General features: G+C 40.1%; 1 protein-coding gene across 3 annotated transcripts in view; it reads left to right on the forward strand.

The window, feature by feature from the left end:
- Positions 1-9,517, forward strand: part of STX7 (syntaxin 7) — a 34,764-nt gene extending 25,247 nt beyond the window's left edge. For 2 of the 3 annotated variants that reach the window (XM_069787309.1, XM_069787311.1), the window contains exons 5-10: positions 1,287-1,424; positions 2,106-2,158; positions 2,925-3,015; positions 4,329-4,401; positions 5,356-5,438; positions 8,097-9,517. In XM_069787309.1, the coding sequence (XP_069643410.1) occupies positions 1,287-1,424; positions 2,106-2,158; positions 2,925-3,015; positions 4,329-4,401; positions 5,356-5,438; positions 8,097-8,258 (600 nt within the window). In that variant the 3' untranslated portion in view covers positions 8,259-9,517. Of the gene's footprint in view, positions 1-1,286; positions 1,425-2,105; positions 2,159-2,924; positions 3,016-4,328; positions 4,402-5,355; positions 5,439-8,091 lie in introns of all 3 variants that reach the window. The other variant, XM_069787312.1, reaches the window with a different exon arrangement.
- Positions 9,518-15,967: the final 6,450 nt, after the last annotated feature.

Here is a 15,967-nt window from a genome sequence, read left to right on the forward strand (position 1 = left end):
CTGCTTCCAGGGTCAAGGAATTGTGTGCCAAAACCACTTGCAGGGCAGGTGGCCCAATAATTTGATTATGCATAGTAGGTCTGTTCTACATCACTTAGATCAGCATACATGCTATGTCTTGTCCACAGGCTTTTTCCTTTCTTAAGAGGAGCGGACAGGAGCTGTACAAGTTGGTTTAGTAACAGTCTTTAAACTGCTTCATTCCCAGGTTGGTGTAAAATCTCGTCAGGAGGTAACATGTGAAGTGGCTGTTGTCGTTAACACACTCCTGTCTGCCATCCTATAGTTTCCTATCCTAGTGAAATCCATGGCTTAAATAAGGGAAGAGCAACTGGATCCCAGAAAACATGGATTCAGGTTATTGTCACTCAAACAACTTGCCTGGTCTGTGGCTGGTTACCAAGGAGCCTTTAGGAAAATGAATTGTCTTGAAACACTGAATTCAAATGGCAGGCCATGATCTGTGTGTGCTCATCCTGTCAAGTTGTAAACTTCTAATGGAAGTGTTAAAACTTGGTCTTGGTATATAACCTCTAGTTCAGGCAAAGTATGTTTGGGTGGGGTTTTTTATGGTTTTTCTGTTTCTTTATCTTGGAGCTAAGTTGGCGGTGAGATGTTTTACTGTTTAATTTTACTCCTTTTATCATGAGCATCTTCATCAAAGCTACCTCTCAATTAAATGCATAAATAACAGATTGATAAATGGCAAATTATAACCTCTCAGAAATTTGGAAGGAAGGGTTGATGTAATGTACACATTTAGGAAAATATGGTGGAGGCTCTCCCGAGTGCCCAGTAAAAAGCACTTAAGAGAGGACATGAACCCACTTCTGGATGCAGCTCAATATGTATTTCCAGCATTTATGTAAAATACATGTGAAGTGCCCTGTTCTTTCTTTTCTGCACCCTTCCCCCCCATTCAGTCACCTTTGCATATTTTAGCATTCACAGTGTCAAAATATTTCATAATTAAACAGTATGTTTTGTAATCCAAAGATAATAAGGAAGGTAGAAGCTTTCTTGTCCCTGCCCATTTCTCATTTCCAGCTGTTGAATGAAAATAAATACGTTGGTTTCCTCTTTCAATACCATAAATTGTGCAGAGTTACATGATCCCAGAGGGAAGGAAGGTTTGTTCATGCAGTTGCAAATGGTTTTGTAGACAGCCTTCCTGTACACCTATTTAGAAAAAAAAGAGTAAATGCCTTAGCATCGAGCAGCCTGGAAATGGCAAAGCCTTGAAAAGCCTGAGCTCATTTGACTTGGTAAAACTTTTTCTCCTGTAGCGTCAAAGAAAAATACAGAAAGACCGTCTTGTGGGGGAGTTCACCACAGCACTAACAAATTTCCAAAGACTCCAAAGGCAAGCTGCTGAGAAAGAAAAAGACTTTGTAGCCAGAGTAAGAGCCAGCTCAAGGGTATCTGTAAGTATCAGAAAATGTGCCATTATACTCTGTTTACAATGGTGTTGGTGGTGGTCGATGTCAAACTTGCCTCCACAATGCTACTTTCAAAAGCTCAAGTCTGACTTCAAATACTGCAGAACGTGTGCTATAAGATTTTATAGTAAAGGCTGAATTAAGTTTTGGTAACTCCCCCCCGAGAACTGTTACTTTTTCCTTGCCTTTGTCACACAGAGACATGAACTGCCCCTGGATTCATGCCATAATCTTGCAAAAGCTATTCTTGGTAGATTTTTAAATGCTTTTGCTGGACCTTTAGATATCAACAGATTTTTCCTACAGGGAAGAATCACTTGCCAGATTTCTATGCAATATTAAAACGGAGAATTTGAGATTGCTGAGGAGCTTGAGATATTGAGCTTTTCCTTGTTAGCATATCAATTTTGCCTTTTCACTCTGTGCCAAATACACGTTGCTGTACTTGTAAATTTTAGCAGGCAGTTACTGAACTGAATGTTTTTGCTTGTATTTCTGCTTTATGCATACATAAAGCAAAATGAGGATGAGAACATGTTAAATCACGTTTCAGTTTGAAGTTGACTTACTATAAACCCTGTAATATTGACTCATTATAGAAATGCTGACGATGCTCCTTTCAAGGCCATAATGTTTTATTTCTATTTTTAAACACTGATCATGTAGAGTGGTGCTCCTGAAGATAGCTACAAAGAAGGAACACTTGTCTCTTGGGACAGGTAGGCTGAATTTATTGCAAAGTCTTAACCTAGCTCAGAATAATAAATGGCCTTCAGGGAAGCCAGCTGCCAATTGTTTTTGTTTGTTTTTTAAATTTTATTTTCTGATCAGTTGCCTTTTTCTGGAGGTAGTTGGGATAGGTTGTTCAGTTAGGCTTTCTTCCATAGGACAAGTGTAGAGAAGAGGCTTTGATGGAATACGTGGGAAGGAAAAGGAGCAGTTCACATCATCTCCCTCTTTTCTTCCCATGCTTCAGCATTAGTCATCTCCTTAAGCTGCCCTAAGTCTGTATGCGGGCTTTTTGAGACCCAAACTTAGGTAAGCAGAGTCCAACCTGTGAACAGAGTAAAACTGCTAAGTTGTGGTAAGGGCCCAATGTTTACTGGGATCTCCCGTTTCTTTCTTACTCTCCAAGAACTGCTTCTCAGTCTCAGATTCTGTTTTGTTGGCTAGCTTGCTTTTGCCTCAGATGGATATAAACTCTGCAGTTTATAGTTCAGAAGAAACTTTGCCCTTGTGTTCATAGTTGGAATTTCCAATCAGCTAGTTCAATGCTATGTGCCACGTTGCTACAGCAGCAGCTTCCTATACCAAAGGTGTGACTGTTAGACCTTCCCTGTTAGCTAGACAGGCAAGGGTAAAAATGTGCATTTTTGTTAACCGATAATGTAAAGTATGTGTTATGTATTAACTGTTGTTTTATTCTTCTGAGTTATTTCTCATCATGCCTGTTCCATTCTGGGTGGGTTTTTTTTTGTTTGATAGTCAACCGCAAGCACAAGTGCAAGATGAAGAAATTACAGAAGATGACCTCCGTCTTATTGAGGAGAGGGAATCTTCCATTAGGCAGCTTGAGGTAAATACAAGTGGTTTTACAGCAAAATATGCTTTTAATGCTTCCAAAGAAAAAAACATTTAGTGGCATGATCATTAATTGCAGACATTAATCTTGAGGAGTCGGGGTTTGTTTGTGGGTGTGGGTTTTTTCCTTCAAAACTACAAATAATTGCCTTTAGATGTGAAATGTGCATTAGAAATCTACTGTATGAAAGCCATGTTTTGATACTGTATTTAACTTCAGTGTTTCAGTTATGGAATAAGAGAGTGCTCATGTGATTGCAAGAAAAAATACATACAATTTTTTTCCAACATAGTGGTCATATTATATAACCTTTTTTACCAGTGACTATAAATGAAGCAAAATTATACCTTTCCTCCCAGGTGTTCCCAATGTATTGTTCAACATCTTCATTTCTTAAGCAGCTTTTTTGAACACTTCTGGAAATACAGTGATACTCTGTTTTATTCAAACTTTTGCAATTAAGGGCTTGTCAGAAAGTTAAAAAATTTTTAAAACAAGATGTAAACTACACAAAAAATTGTCACGTGTGATGAAATGCTGACATCAAGAGACTTCTGTGAAGACAAAATGAATTTTTGCAGCCAATCTGGAATCCACATCTCTATGATCAACAAGAAAGATGCTGGAACTGGAGTTTGTCAGGGAGTCTTGTTGATGCATGTGGCAAAGTCCGTTCTATGTGTACATTTTTCAATAATCTCTCCCTTGCCACCCATAACTTACAGCGAATTGACCTAAACATGAATCAGTCATCAGTTAAGAAGAGATCATGTGCACAGTGGTAACATGGCATCTATCACTTCATCATAGCCAGATGGTAATAGGATAATGTAATATAGGTGCAATAGCCTGGCCATATTATAGAGGTAATTTCTGTAAACTGTGGTGCTTACGAAATTCGTATGTGTTTAATTTAGGTGTACTAAAACTAATGCAAAATACTTTCTGCACATGCTTTTACTAATATGGCTTAACCAGAGAGCTTTTAAGCAAAGTTGGCATGAGCCTTTCCCTTCAGTTAAACTAATGCAAGGATGTATGTAGACAAGCCCTCAGTAACGAGAGGTCCTGTTTGTAATGTGATGTGAAGTGTACTTTGCGCACATACTCATCTTCAGTTAGTTTGATTATGATAAACTTGGTCTCGTAGTACCAAAAAAGCCTTCCAAATAAACATATTAAGGTTTTTTTATCCTGTAAAGAGTCACGGGTGTGTACTTGGGAGGAGAAGGAGCAGTACTTGTATCTAAATGTACAGAGATGATAGAATACGTTATGTCAATTAATGCAATGTTATTTCCTTGCAGGCAGATATTATGGACATCAATGAAATTTTTAAAGATCTAGGAATGATGATTCATGAACAAGGTGATGTGATAGGTAAGTCCAATTCAAATATTCTTTTAAAGTCTTTTACACTGTTTCTCTGGAGAGCAGCGATGTAGAACTTCCTTTTGCTGGAAGAATTCCGCTAAAGAGAATATCCATGCTAAAGCAAATCAGATGTAACCTAATAATAGGTACACTGGCTGAGGTGACTGGGAAGTCATTAAGAAAGTGTGTTTAAAATGTAGTTTAAAACATTATGTAGTTTTTCATGTGTACAAAATGTCTTTAAAAGTAGGTTTTTGAACTGTTGAACATAAAATTGGAGTTCATGTGGGGAGTTTTACTGTATTGACTAATGATATAGGTGTGCAGATTCAGCAAAGGTTCCTACTTTGCCCTCCATGCAGACAGGTTTATTCTTTTAACTAAATGTGATTGGAAAATACATTTTCTGAGTCTGCTGCTAAGCCATGCTGTTGTCTGTGTCCAGCATACATTTTTAGGGCTTGTTCTATAACCTTAGCCCATAATCTGTTCATAGTTTTCCAGGAAAAAAAAAAAAAATCTGTGTCAGTATGGTAGAATACCAAACTAGTGTTGTGCCTCTTGGGGTGTTTTGTGTGCCTGTTTCCTCTGCTTTCATAGGCCTTGGGACTTTTTTAATCTGAGCAGAGGGTAGCCAGTAGCAAGTTGGAGGACAAGTAAAAGTTAAGAGAAAAAGAAAAAAAAAAAGTAGAAGTACTGAAAGTTTCATCTAGAACAGGGGAGCTGTTACTGACATGAATTCAGCTACTCATTGCCTGGGTGGTTCTGAAATTAACTCGGGCATAAGTATAGGATGGGTCAAACTTCCATAATGCAAGGTATAAAACTTTGGGTATTGATGAAGACACCAGCAGTTGAGGGGGCAGCTATTACATATGGTCTCAAGTGTATTTCAGCATTCCAAACCATTGACTGGGTTATGACTAACAACAATTTGATATCTTTCCTTTTAAAATAAAGACAGCATAGAAGCCAATGTTGAAAATGCAGACGTACACGTGCAGCAAGCAAACCAGCAGCTGTCAAGAGCAGCAAACTACCAGGTAATGTCAATGCTGACTCCCAGTTGCATCTAACTGTCCTTTCTCAGTAGTCCTGACTTCCACTTTCTTATGCAGTTCAGTTTTCTTATCAATTTCCTCAAGGCTTGGAGACTTACTTAAAGGTTTATGTTAGACTATGTTGGTATTTCTAGGTCACTGTAAAACAAAAGTCAGTGACTTTTGAAAGCTTTGGGTTTCCTGTAAAATTAGCCAGGCTGTTTCAGAGCACCTGGAGTTATACCTTTATTTGACAAAAACCCCAACCAAACAAAAATCCCAAACAAACCAACCACTCCTTTTACAGCTCAAGTAAAAAGTTCCTGTATATGGAGAGCAAGCCTCTAAAGATCACTGGAGGAGCAGGAAAGATAGGCAGGGAAGTCTTCTGAAGATGCTGCCAGTTAGTACCAATTTTTGCTGTCTAAAATATTCTCAAAACTGTATATATCCAGCTTCCGTTAATTGCTACCCTGATGCTAAAAACATATTTCAAACTCAAAAATTTTTGAAAAGCCTTTTAAATACCTCGAAATGCCACTTCTGTGTAACATTTTGGGAACTTATTAGAAATAATCTTATTAGTAATAAATTTTCCCTCTTAAGTCAGAGTTAGTCTGCAGACTTTTTTTTTTTTTTAAATCCTCTTGTGTGTGTTACTAGTAGCCAGGGCAGTAAATCAGTGACAAAACGTCTGAAGGATTGCCTGCTCATTTCAGAAGTGGGAGAGGGAAAGGGGTGGATGCATCCTTGAACTGTATTTGATGGCACTAATTGGCATGTTAAAAATGGTTGATGGCTCCTATTTTGATACTGACAGAGTTCAGGAAAAAAAAATAGTAGCAGCCAAAATTTTCTGTGGAAGGTGTTAGTTTTCTGGTTGAAATTTAAAATGAAAAACTTTGTGATTTATCTTGAGGAGGAAAGGATGAATATCTTCTGATCTCAAAGGAAGGTCATCGAGACTTTTGACAAGCTTCTGTTCAGTTGGGTCTTGCAGCAGACACCAAACACTCTGCAGAGTTGGCCTGTGTTTGAAAGTATTGTGTCATTTGCTTCAGATTTGAACTTTCCTTTGCTTGAAAACTCATCCTTATTCCAAGACACTGAAAAATCATTTCCACTTTCAGCAGACTTACCTTAATTTAAGCAAATGTCATATCTGTATGGTCTGACCCCCTCAAGAAAGTGTTAGAGGCCCAGGCATGCTGGTGGGGACGAGGCTGCACATGGTTGGTACCCTTACAACTCCTGTTTGGGGTTGGACAAAGTATGCACCACTCATCTGCCATGTGGGGTGCATTCACACAGCAGAGCTGTTTGCGCAAAGCCAGGCTCCTCTCCTTTCTTTCCCCCTTTACCACTGTTGCTTCAGCACTTGTAGAAATGACGATCAAGTGTATGAGGGAATAAGATTGCCATGGTTTTAGTCCACTGATGTGCTTAAGTAGTGTTACAGGGGAAATGTTTGACTTCAATGCAGTGTTGGCAAGAGGTGGTCTCCAGGATGAGAAAGGAAGAGACTGGCAGTGTAAGGAGAGAACTGACCACAGATTTAAAAACAGGAAGGTACTCTAGCAAACATATTGAGTTCTAGCAAGTGAAACAATGAAATGAAGAAATCTTAGCCTGATGATGGGAGAAGTGGCAGCGAGATAGTAAAACTTGAAGAAGAGAATAGTTAAGAAACTTGGTAGTCTGCACGGTAGTGGGCAGAGAACTGGCAGCTCCAATGAAGAACCAACACAGATGTAGTTCTTCAAAGGGAAAAAAAAAAAAAACACCCAGGCAGAACAACCTCTGCAAAACAGAGCAAAGCCTGGCTTTGCTTCTGGAGCTGTGGCCTAGAATCCCAAGATTTGAATGTTATTATCCCTTGGCAATCAGCAAAAGCCTGTGAAACCCACTGGTAATTTCCTTTCCTGCTGTGAAGGAAACCTTCAGATTCCATATCCTTCAGATAAAGGATGACAGACTGCTGCTAGTCTTGGGTGCTCTGATATATCAAGTTCAGACCTGTATGGGAGATGTGAAAGTTCTGGACAAGTTCATAACTTTATTGTAGTGATATCTATATAACTGGGTCTCTGGTCAGGTCTGTCTTTTTTTTTTTTTTTTCCTTTTCTCTTTTTTCTATTAAGAGCAAGTTGTACATAAGAAACTTGACAAAAACAACTTTAAAATAACTCTGTGAATAGATGCAAAGTCAATCTTCCAGGAGTCTAAAATTGCAGTTCGTTGTCCTTTTCTGTATATACATTAATAGTCGTTAAATATTTTTTCCTAGCAGACCATTTCTACCTCATTTACTGTGCAGATTGATTGCTCATTTTCCTCTATATGTGGTCACCTGCTCTCTCATGTTTTCTTCCCCCCTGTGTTCTAATTACATCTATTCATTACGTTACTGCATTCTCTTTCATTAGTTTATTATGTATGCCAGAAAATACCACTGAAATCATTCTGTTGAATAATATAGCCATAAAAGTAAGTTGTGGATAACTTAGCTCTTTTTTTTTTTAACAACTTTATATGACTTGTTGTTAGTAAGGACACAATTTAGATTGCACAAGCAGTAGGACCATAAAAGCATTTGAGTAGTCTTCTGATGTGGTGGTGCAGTTTTCAATCAACTTGTTTTTTATTCTGTTGGCAGCAAAGGTCTCGAAAGAAGATATGCATCCTCATTATTATACTTGCTGTTGGAGTATTGCTTCTTGGAATCATCATATGGTTATCTACTTAATAAGTCTCTGGAGAAAGCACTGTAATTGGTATTTAAATTATGAAAGGAAGTTCCTAGTCATGGTTCGCTCATTGTGAAGCTGAGTAAAATAATGGTTCTGTACTTCATCACACTTACTTATTTTTATAAGACTTCTTGTTTTAACCTGAGAAGTAACATTCTCAGTACTACTGTCAATATAACTGCCTGCCCTCTTGGATGTGGGTGCTGTCTTACCAGAAAAAAACCAGTCAATGTCATAAACTGTTCCATTAACTTAAACATAAAAACCTCTTAAGGTTTAGGGGTTAATCAAAATTCTGATAATTTTTTTGATGGGGTGGGTAATTATTTTTTGGGATATTGCTAAATGTTGCTGCCAAAACAAACTCCTGAATTGTTGCTTGAGGCAATGAATTCACATCTCAGAATTTATTTTTAAGTTAGAAATGTCTTTCTGTCTCTTTCCCTTCCATCCCACTCACCTGCCCATTTGATATGGGTGGTTCAAAAATAAAATGTAGGTTGCTGAAGTTGGTGTGATCTCTCTTTTGTAACTGAAGCCTTTGAATTAAGCCTTCAGTTTGCCTGAAATCTTTCAGATGCTTTATATATCTCTGTATCTGGCATTGAGTATGGTTATGCCTGGAAGCCTCCTGCAAAGGCAGGTAGGGCGGATGATGTAATTATGTGGATTTTTTGTTTCAGTTCTTGCATTAAGAAATACCGTGGTTTATGTGCACGTCTGGTATCTTTGCATCTGAAGTGTGCATCGATGAGCTTGGCTTGATGAAAATAAGCTCTAGTCTGTGAATTCTTAGATTTACTGGGAAGAACAGAAATTCCCAACTTCCTAACTGCACTTGAATGTCACTGTTATGAAACTGCTGTGATTTGGTTTCCATGAACAGATCTGAAGTTGTATTTGAGGTCTTTCATACAGCTGAAGAAAAGAAGATTACAAGTTCAATTCCAAGTTCAACAGTGATATATGAAATTAAGTTGAAATCAGTTGAACTGATTCAAACTGTTTAAGACGTTTGATGCTTATAGCCTTTAAAATGACCTTTTTCCTTTTGTGCCATTTTGTACTAATATATTAAAAATGCAACAACACTTTTTTTGCCAATTAATCTATTTGCCTTTTTAATTGATCTTGGTGAACTAATCTGAAAAGTGTACAAATGAAAAAGTCACTTAATCTGTATTTTATAAAATTCTTGTACACTAGACTGATAGAGAATGCACTGTTTACATGGTGAGCTATGAAATATTATTTGGGAACAATCTAACTGTAAGCATAAATGGACTTCAGAATTGTAACCATGCAGCCCAAATAAAGGTCTTTTAAAGAGTACATTTTTCTAGTAGCTCCTTTTTTTTCAGAATCCGTCTTTACAAGCACAGCTGTTGTCTTTGCCTTTTTATAAATGATTGAAACTGCTCTGAACAACTCCAGAGAATTTCAGCTCTGCTGGCCAATCAGCCCTGTGCTGCACTTCACATGGTTAATGAAAATGCTCGTGGATGTTGCACTCCCACCTACGTGAGCCCAGTCTCTGGAGGAAAGGCTGCTTTGCTCTGTGTGGCTGCTGACAGCGGGTGCCAAGGGTAGATTGTCACTAGTTCTCCTTTGGCATAGCATGAAGCATTTTGAGGGATGGTGCGGATGGAGGCTTGTGCTGCTGTATTTGGATTCCAAAAGCAATGGAGGAAAAATAAGTCCTGTGAAACTGCATGATTATGTTCTATGTAACGTGGAAAACATCTCTGAGATTGAAAGAGGAATTTAAGTTGCAGTATGAACTCTTCTGTGTTGAGATCCCAGCCACTATGTTCCTGTGGCTGCCTTTGTGCTGAGAGTGAGGCTGCGACTCCATTCACCCTTAATTGTTAAATAACCATCAGATATGCTTTGGGCCACTACCAGCCATGGTGAGGCTGTCACTAGTGATGCTAAAGCCTTTTTTTGTTTCCAGACTACACTAGTCTAAACTAAAAGAGCAGTCAGCTTTTTGGCTGAGTAGCTTCCTCACCAGTGAACTGTCTAAAACAGACTTTGGAAGTTTCCTGACCCTAATGTTTAACAAACTCTTTACGCTATTGCACATAGGTGCAGAGGAATGGCCTGATCCTACTTGCCCAGGAGATCCTTTTCTCTGTTGCAATACCTCATACCTGCTTCTGTCAGTGACTGACTGACTGATTCCACTGACGTGCCTGGGGAAGGAAAAGCAGCACTTCAGCAGCAGATGTTCAGCTCTGGCTCCTGGCAGATCAGAAATTCTATCTATGCTTGATACTTGTCACATTTTGTCTGCATTGCAATTTGTCTGTTTGGTTGGTTTTCTACTAGGAGGGTTCTCTACTAAAAGGCTTACCACGCTGAAGAATCTCTCTCATCTTGGGATGAGTGACTGCAAAGCAGAATAGCCAGTATGTAAACTTTCATCCATCAGGAGCTGGTGAGAATCAGGCTGGGGCAACAATTTTGAGTGATTCAGAATTTCCAAGGTGCGCAGCCTTGCGTTTCCCAAACTCCCGCTGCAACCTGCTGCCGCTGTTCTTGTTCTTCTGTGTCTGATTTGTCTGCATGTCTTTATTTCCCACATGGAGTTGGCTCTTTATTTTCAGGGCCATGCGGCCGTTCAGCTGCTCTCCGGTGGTAGTGGTTCGGGCACTGTCAGGGAGAAGAGCGCTGCTGAGAGCCACGGTGCGTGCATCGTTTGCTTCCCTTCATGATCTACTGGTAAAAAGTGCTTATGGTGTGGGGGTGGCTCCCCCACATGCTCTCAGGTGAAAGATTTCTTCCTTTCTTGGATCCCAGTGGAGGGGGGACACTGGAGCCCTTTACCTGTGGAACTGCTGAAGGGCCAGCTGTCAGAAGTCATGGGGATGTCTCTGCCTGGGCAGCCAGCTGGGGGCTGGCTGGTTCCAGCAGGTCAGCACTGCAGTGTTTACACACAGGCTCCTGTGCCTGTTGGAGAGACCAGCCTGCAAGGCCCTAATTGCTCATTAAGAATCTTAGTGGTATTAATTTTCAAACTTGATTAGGCAGAAACAAAAGTGTTGGGCTTTTTTGTATTTAGAGTGTCCATGTTGGGGGACATAAATACTCCTTTTTAAGCTGCTCTTAAGGGAGCTCCTCTCTTTTTATCTTTTCCCTCCCCTGCATACATGCATGCTTAACTGTATAAAATGCAATTTCCAAGTATTTAAAGCAAGCTTTGATATCTGTTAAGAACCCAGTAAAACATCTGGATGTAACATGTATGAGTCAATGTTTTTAGAACAAAGATTTTGGCTGTTCCATATTATCCATCAATATCTGTCAGATTAGCAAGGCCAAAAAATGCAATCAAAGCACCCTTCATTTTACTGAAGGAACCTGGTAAGAATAGTTCCTTTGTAGTTATCTTAACCACGCACCAGGGGTGCTTTTCTGTTCTTTCTTGCTTTTTCAAAGAGCTGAAAATCACAGGGGCAGACAGCTTTTTAAAGGCTTTTTCCCTGCCTCCTGCACCTCCCCCCTTGGAAATTGCTCTTGATAATCAGCAGGGTATACAATATTACCAAACTAACTTAATACCGAAGAGCCGCCTTATAAGTCACCCACATGCACACTGTGTGCATATAGTCAGCAAATATGTTCAATGTCAGAGGTATGGGCTAGATGTGGGGCATCAAAAATAGTTTGAAACCACGAAAAGAATTTTCAGCTTGGGAAGTAAAGGGTCAAAAGGTGGAGGGAGGGAGATAATGACATAATCTGTTAGTAAAGTTTGAAAGATCAAATACCCTTGTAGTTGATCCCTGGTTTGGGATGTTTCAAGGACCGTTTATGTTGCTGGGTATCACATTTGGAGGAGACGACTTGCTTTGCTTTTGTTTAGTCCTGGTTGAACTTATTTGATGCTTTCAGGAGCAGAAAGTTAGGGAGGGAGGAAAGAGCAGAGATCTCCTTGCTGCTGTATATCAACATTTGATGACCTTCTGTTTCTTATGATACCTACAGTGCAAAGTGGTGCTTAAGTACATGGCATGCAGCTTTCCTTTTCAGTTTGCAATTAAGTCCAAATCTCTCGCCCAAAGCTGTTGTGGAGTGAGGAGTAATTATTCTCTGATGAGGTGCCCACCTGCAGATCCATTCTAGATGCTACTGCAACATAGAGTTGCAAGAATAAATATCTGAAAGCAATCAGCTTTCAGACATCTTTGGCCTTGTACGCGCCTCCGATGGTGCCCCTGAAGCTGCAGAAGTTTCTGTAGGTTAAGAATGCAGATAACAAGGCATTTATTTAATTCTTTGTGTGTCCTGAACATATTAAATGATACAGAAGGCCAAGTGTTTTCTTGCACAACAGTAAGGAACTCTACAAACCCAGAAATAACCAGAAAAAGTAATAAAATGTTCATTTTCGAAAGGCATGCTGTATTCCCTCAAGCAGAACATCATGAGAGCACCAAACAATGTCGTAATTTACTATTTATACAACTGATTCTCTGCTTTTCCCGTTGGCTATTTTGAATGTCTGGGCTTGAACACAGCTGTAGTGATTCCTTTTGCTCCTATTCCAAATATCAGAAAGGTACTTGGGGTAAGGGAATGCATCACACTTGTTGATATTTGCAAGAATATTCTGAAGAAGAAATACTCTGTCTGCTTGCTGATAGTCATGCCTCAGTCCACAGCACAGCACTTTTCTGCTACTGCTAATAAAATAGATTCTTCCGATTTAAGAAAAAAAAACCCAAACCCTAGATTACAAGGCTTGTTAGAACAAGAAAAGATTGCAGCTTTGTTTTTATTAATGCCACATATTTTAAAATATGTCTTGCAAAAAGTGGGGGGAAAAAGTAAAATTAAAAGATAAAGAAATTGGAGTTTGCTAGCAGCATTGTTCACACCGCCCCCCCCCAACCAAGTTCTTCAGGATTTAGCATGGACTAAGTTATGATCACGTTTTTCCTTTATTTCATGTTTAAGCAGAAAATGTTTGGTCTTTGGCAGTGCAGATTGAAGTCTGAAGAGGTAATAAGCATAGGAAGGAGCAGGCAAACTGCATAATCCAGGCAGTATAAATGATAATATACCTTCCTGCCTTTACGCAAAGAAGGAAAAGCTGCTGGAGCTATTGCTGTAACTGCCAAGCTTGCAGCTTAGGAGGGAGGACTTGAGTACGCTCAAGACCCACAGCGAGTTCCTCAGCGACAGCTTCAGCTGCTCCTGAGCCCTGCCCACTGGATGGACCTTTATCTAAAGGAGGTAAGCAGGGACAAGGAGAGGATCTTTTCTGCTCTAAAGGAGAACATCAGCCAGCAACTTGCAGAGACGGTAGATAAATGTATTCCCTGCCATCTGCGCCGTGTTTGTTCCCTCCCACTCAACCTTGCCCCATCCATGTACGCTCACATGTTCAGTCTGCAGAGAGAACTGAAAACCCAACATTGGGTTCCCAGAGCCCAGCACAAGGGAAGAATTAGACCTTCGTATCTTGTGCTCTTCAAGAACTTCTCTGCCACTGAGTGTCACTGAAATAGCAAGAAGCCCCATTGTCTGATATGCTGTTCCCTGACAGCTGCTCTTCAACCAGATAAAGAATAAATTTAATCTTGGAGACTAGCCACTGTGTTGTCAGGGAGAATTAGGCTGAAGAAGCTTGGAGGATTAGAAATGCTTATTAAAAAGGAGACTTAAACTGTCTTTGTAAGATGACAAAAACAAGTTGAGGCTTTCTTATCCTGTGTCAGCCTTGGTTTTGATATCTTCAGCAAATTATTTAAAATAATAAAAAGAGAACTTTAAAAGGAGAAGGAAACTAGAGCGTTTGTCCCTGATCTGCATTTCTTCTGTTAGTTTATAAGCAGGCAATTGCAAGCCTTGAAGCTCTAGGGGAAGAGGGGCTGTCTCTGCAGCAATGAGCCACAATCCTTCTTTCACTGCTGACCCACAGTCCCTGGAAAAGGGCAGTCTGGCACTTGAGCGGCCAGACAAAAGCACAGGGCATCATTAATTTTCAAGTCTTAAGGCAAAAACAGGTTTTTAATTTAAAGGATGAAATACTCTTAAATACCATCTACTGCAAGAGGAATCGATGCGTGCCTCTCTCTTTGATGCCCGAGTTTTAGAGTCAGGGAAGGGGCTCTTCTGCAGCCTGATCAGCCATCACATGCTGGGGCGGGATGTGGTAGTGATTTAAGCTCGTCTGGTTGCAAATAGGAATAGAGTCAGGTGTTTGAACACCTGAAGAATCTGGAATTACAGTGAGAAAATGCAGCTGCATTATTGGAGAGAGCCACTTGGGTGTATCTTAGTAGTTGCTTTGTGGATGAATGTTGGACTGACTCTTGTTAGACTGTGGTGCCTTGAGATGAGTGAAGAATTTCTTTGTTACGCCTTTTGTGTAAGTTTCTTTCACAGTTTCGCTATCTGGATGTTTCAATGAAGGGTAGAAATCACCTGCTCCTAATTTGTTTTAAGGAATATGGATTTTGTTAGAAATATTTGGAATATATTTTGAAATATACAGATTTGCTTTCAGTACTGTATAAACCGAGAGTAGTGGATTATATGCTGTTTGGGATTTATTCAGGAAAAATATCACTATGATTCTGTGAGATGGGTAAGATATTTTCTTGGTTTCTTGTTATGCTAAACTAAATGAGCAGCTACCTGGAAAGATGGGCTGTTTCAATAGGGTTCCATAACTTTTGTTTGGGGCAGATTGTGACTGTCCATAAGGACTGAGACCTTGTCAACTGCTGCTCGGTCATTCTGCTTAACTATGTAGCGTCCCTGTCCCTTTGAAACTGTGTCTGTGAAGCACCACTTGCAGAAACTTGAGAAGCAAACACTGTTTTTTGCAAGAGGGGGTTGTATCTGATTCACAAATGGAGTGTGGGAGGTGCACAAACCAGCACAGAGAAGGCAACCACCGCTACAATCCACCTCTCGGGTTTTGCCACCGTTGGAGTGGTGCCCTCAGAAACCGAGATCCCGCTCCAGGACTTGGGCTTGCCTCCTTCAGCATCTTCCCTACACTCCTCACGCCAACTCACCCAGACAGGAGGCAATTTTTTTTTTAAAAGCAACTCTTTGCACAATTTATCCTGATCTTGCCTTTCCTGCTGGCAGCTTTTCCCCTGCTCCAGCCTTCGCCTGGCAGCCCGTCCGGGCAGAACCAGCTCTGGTTTAAGGTTCTGCCTACCCCATTGTGCCAACTTTCTTTCTGCAAATAAGGTCATTTAGGTTGGCTACATGATTGCTATGCAAGTCAGTAGTTCTAGGCTGGGAACAAACATTTTATTCACTTGGTGTCAAAGGCATTCAGTGATGGAGCAATTTGACATCATCAATTCAGTGACTTCCATGAACTCAACCAGTTGTAGCCTTGATCTCAGTGTATCTCTTCCCAGTGAAGAGGAAAATTCAGTTTATTTCTTCTGGCAGACACTGGAGTAGCATTTTTTTTTTTTAATCCCTCCAGTTCTAATTTTCTGATAGAACTGCACCTGAAAACAGGCAAGTGCCCAGTGAGCCAAGCATTTCCTTGCCAGCCAGCCCTCCTGTCATCTCCTCTGCCCCCCCGCCCTGCCCCAATTTACTTCTGAACATTGCCAGGGCAGTGGAAGTTTGACATCAAGTTTCTCTTTTCCCCAGACATAAGATATCTATAAACTCTCTAGCTAAACTGCAGCTCCTCTGGATTTTCAGTAGAAATTATTTCTCAAAAAAAAAAAAGTATGAGGTTTGTGATTCATCCATTTGCAAACACAGCTCTGCATAAAAAGGCTAAAGGGATATTTT

The sequence above is a fragment of the Haliaeetus albicilla genome, chromosome 7 (assembly GCF_947461875.1).
Source record: "Haliaeetus albicilla chromosome 7, bHalAlb1.1, whole genome shotgun sequence".
In the NCBI taxonomy this organism is placed as follows: Eukaryota; Metazoa; Chordata; class Aves; order Accipitriformes; family Accipitridae; genus Haliaeetus; species Haliaeetus albicilla.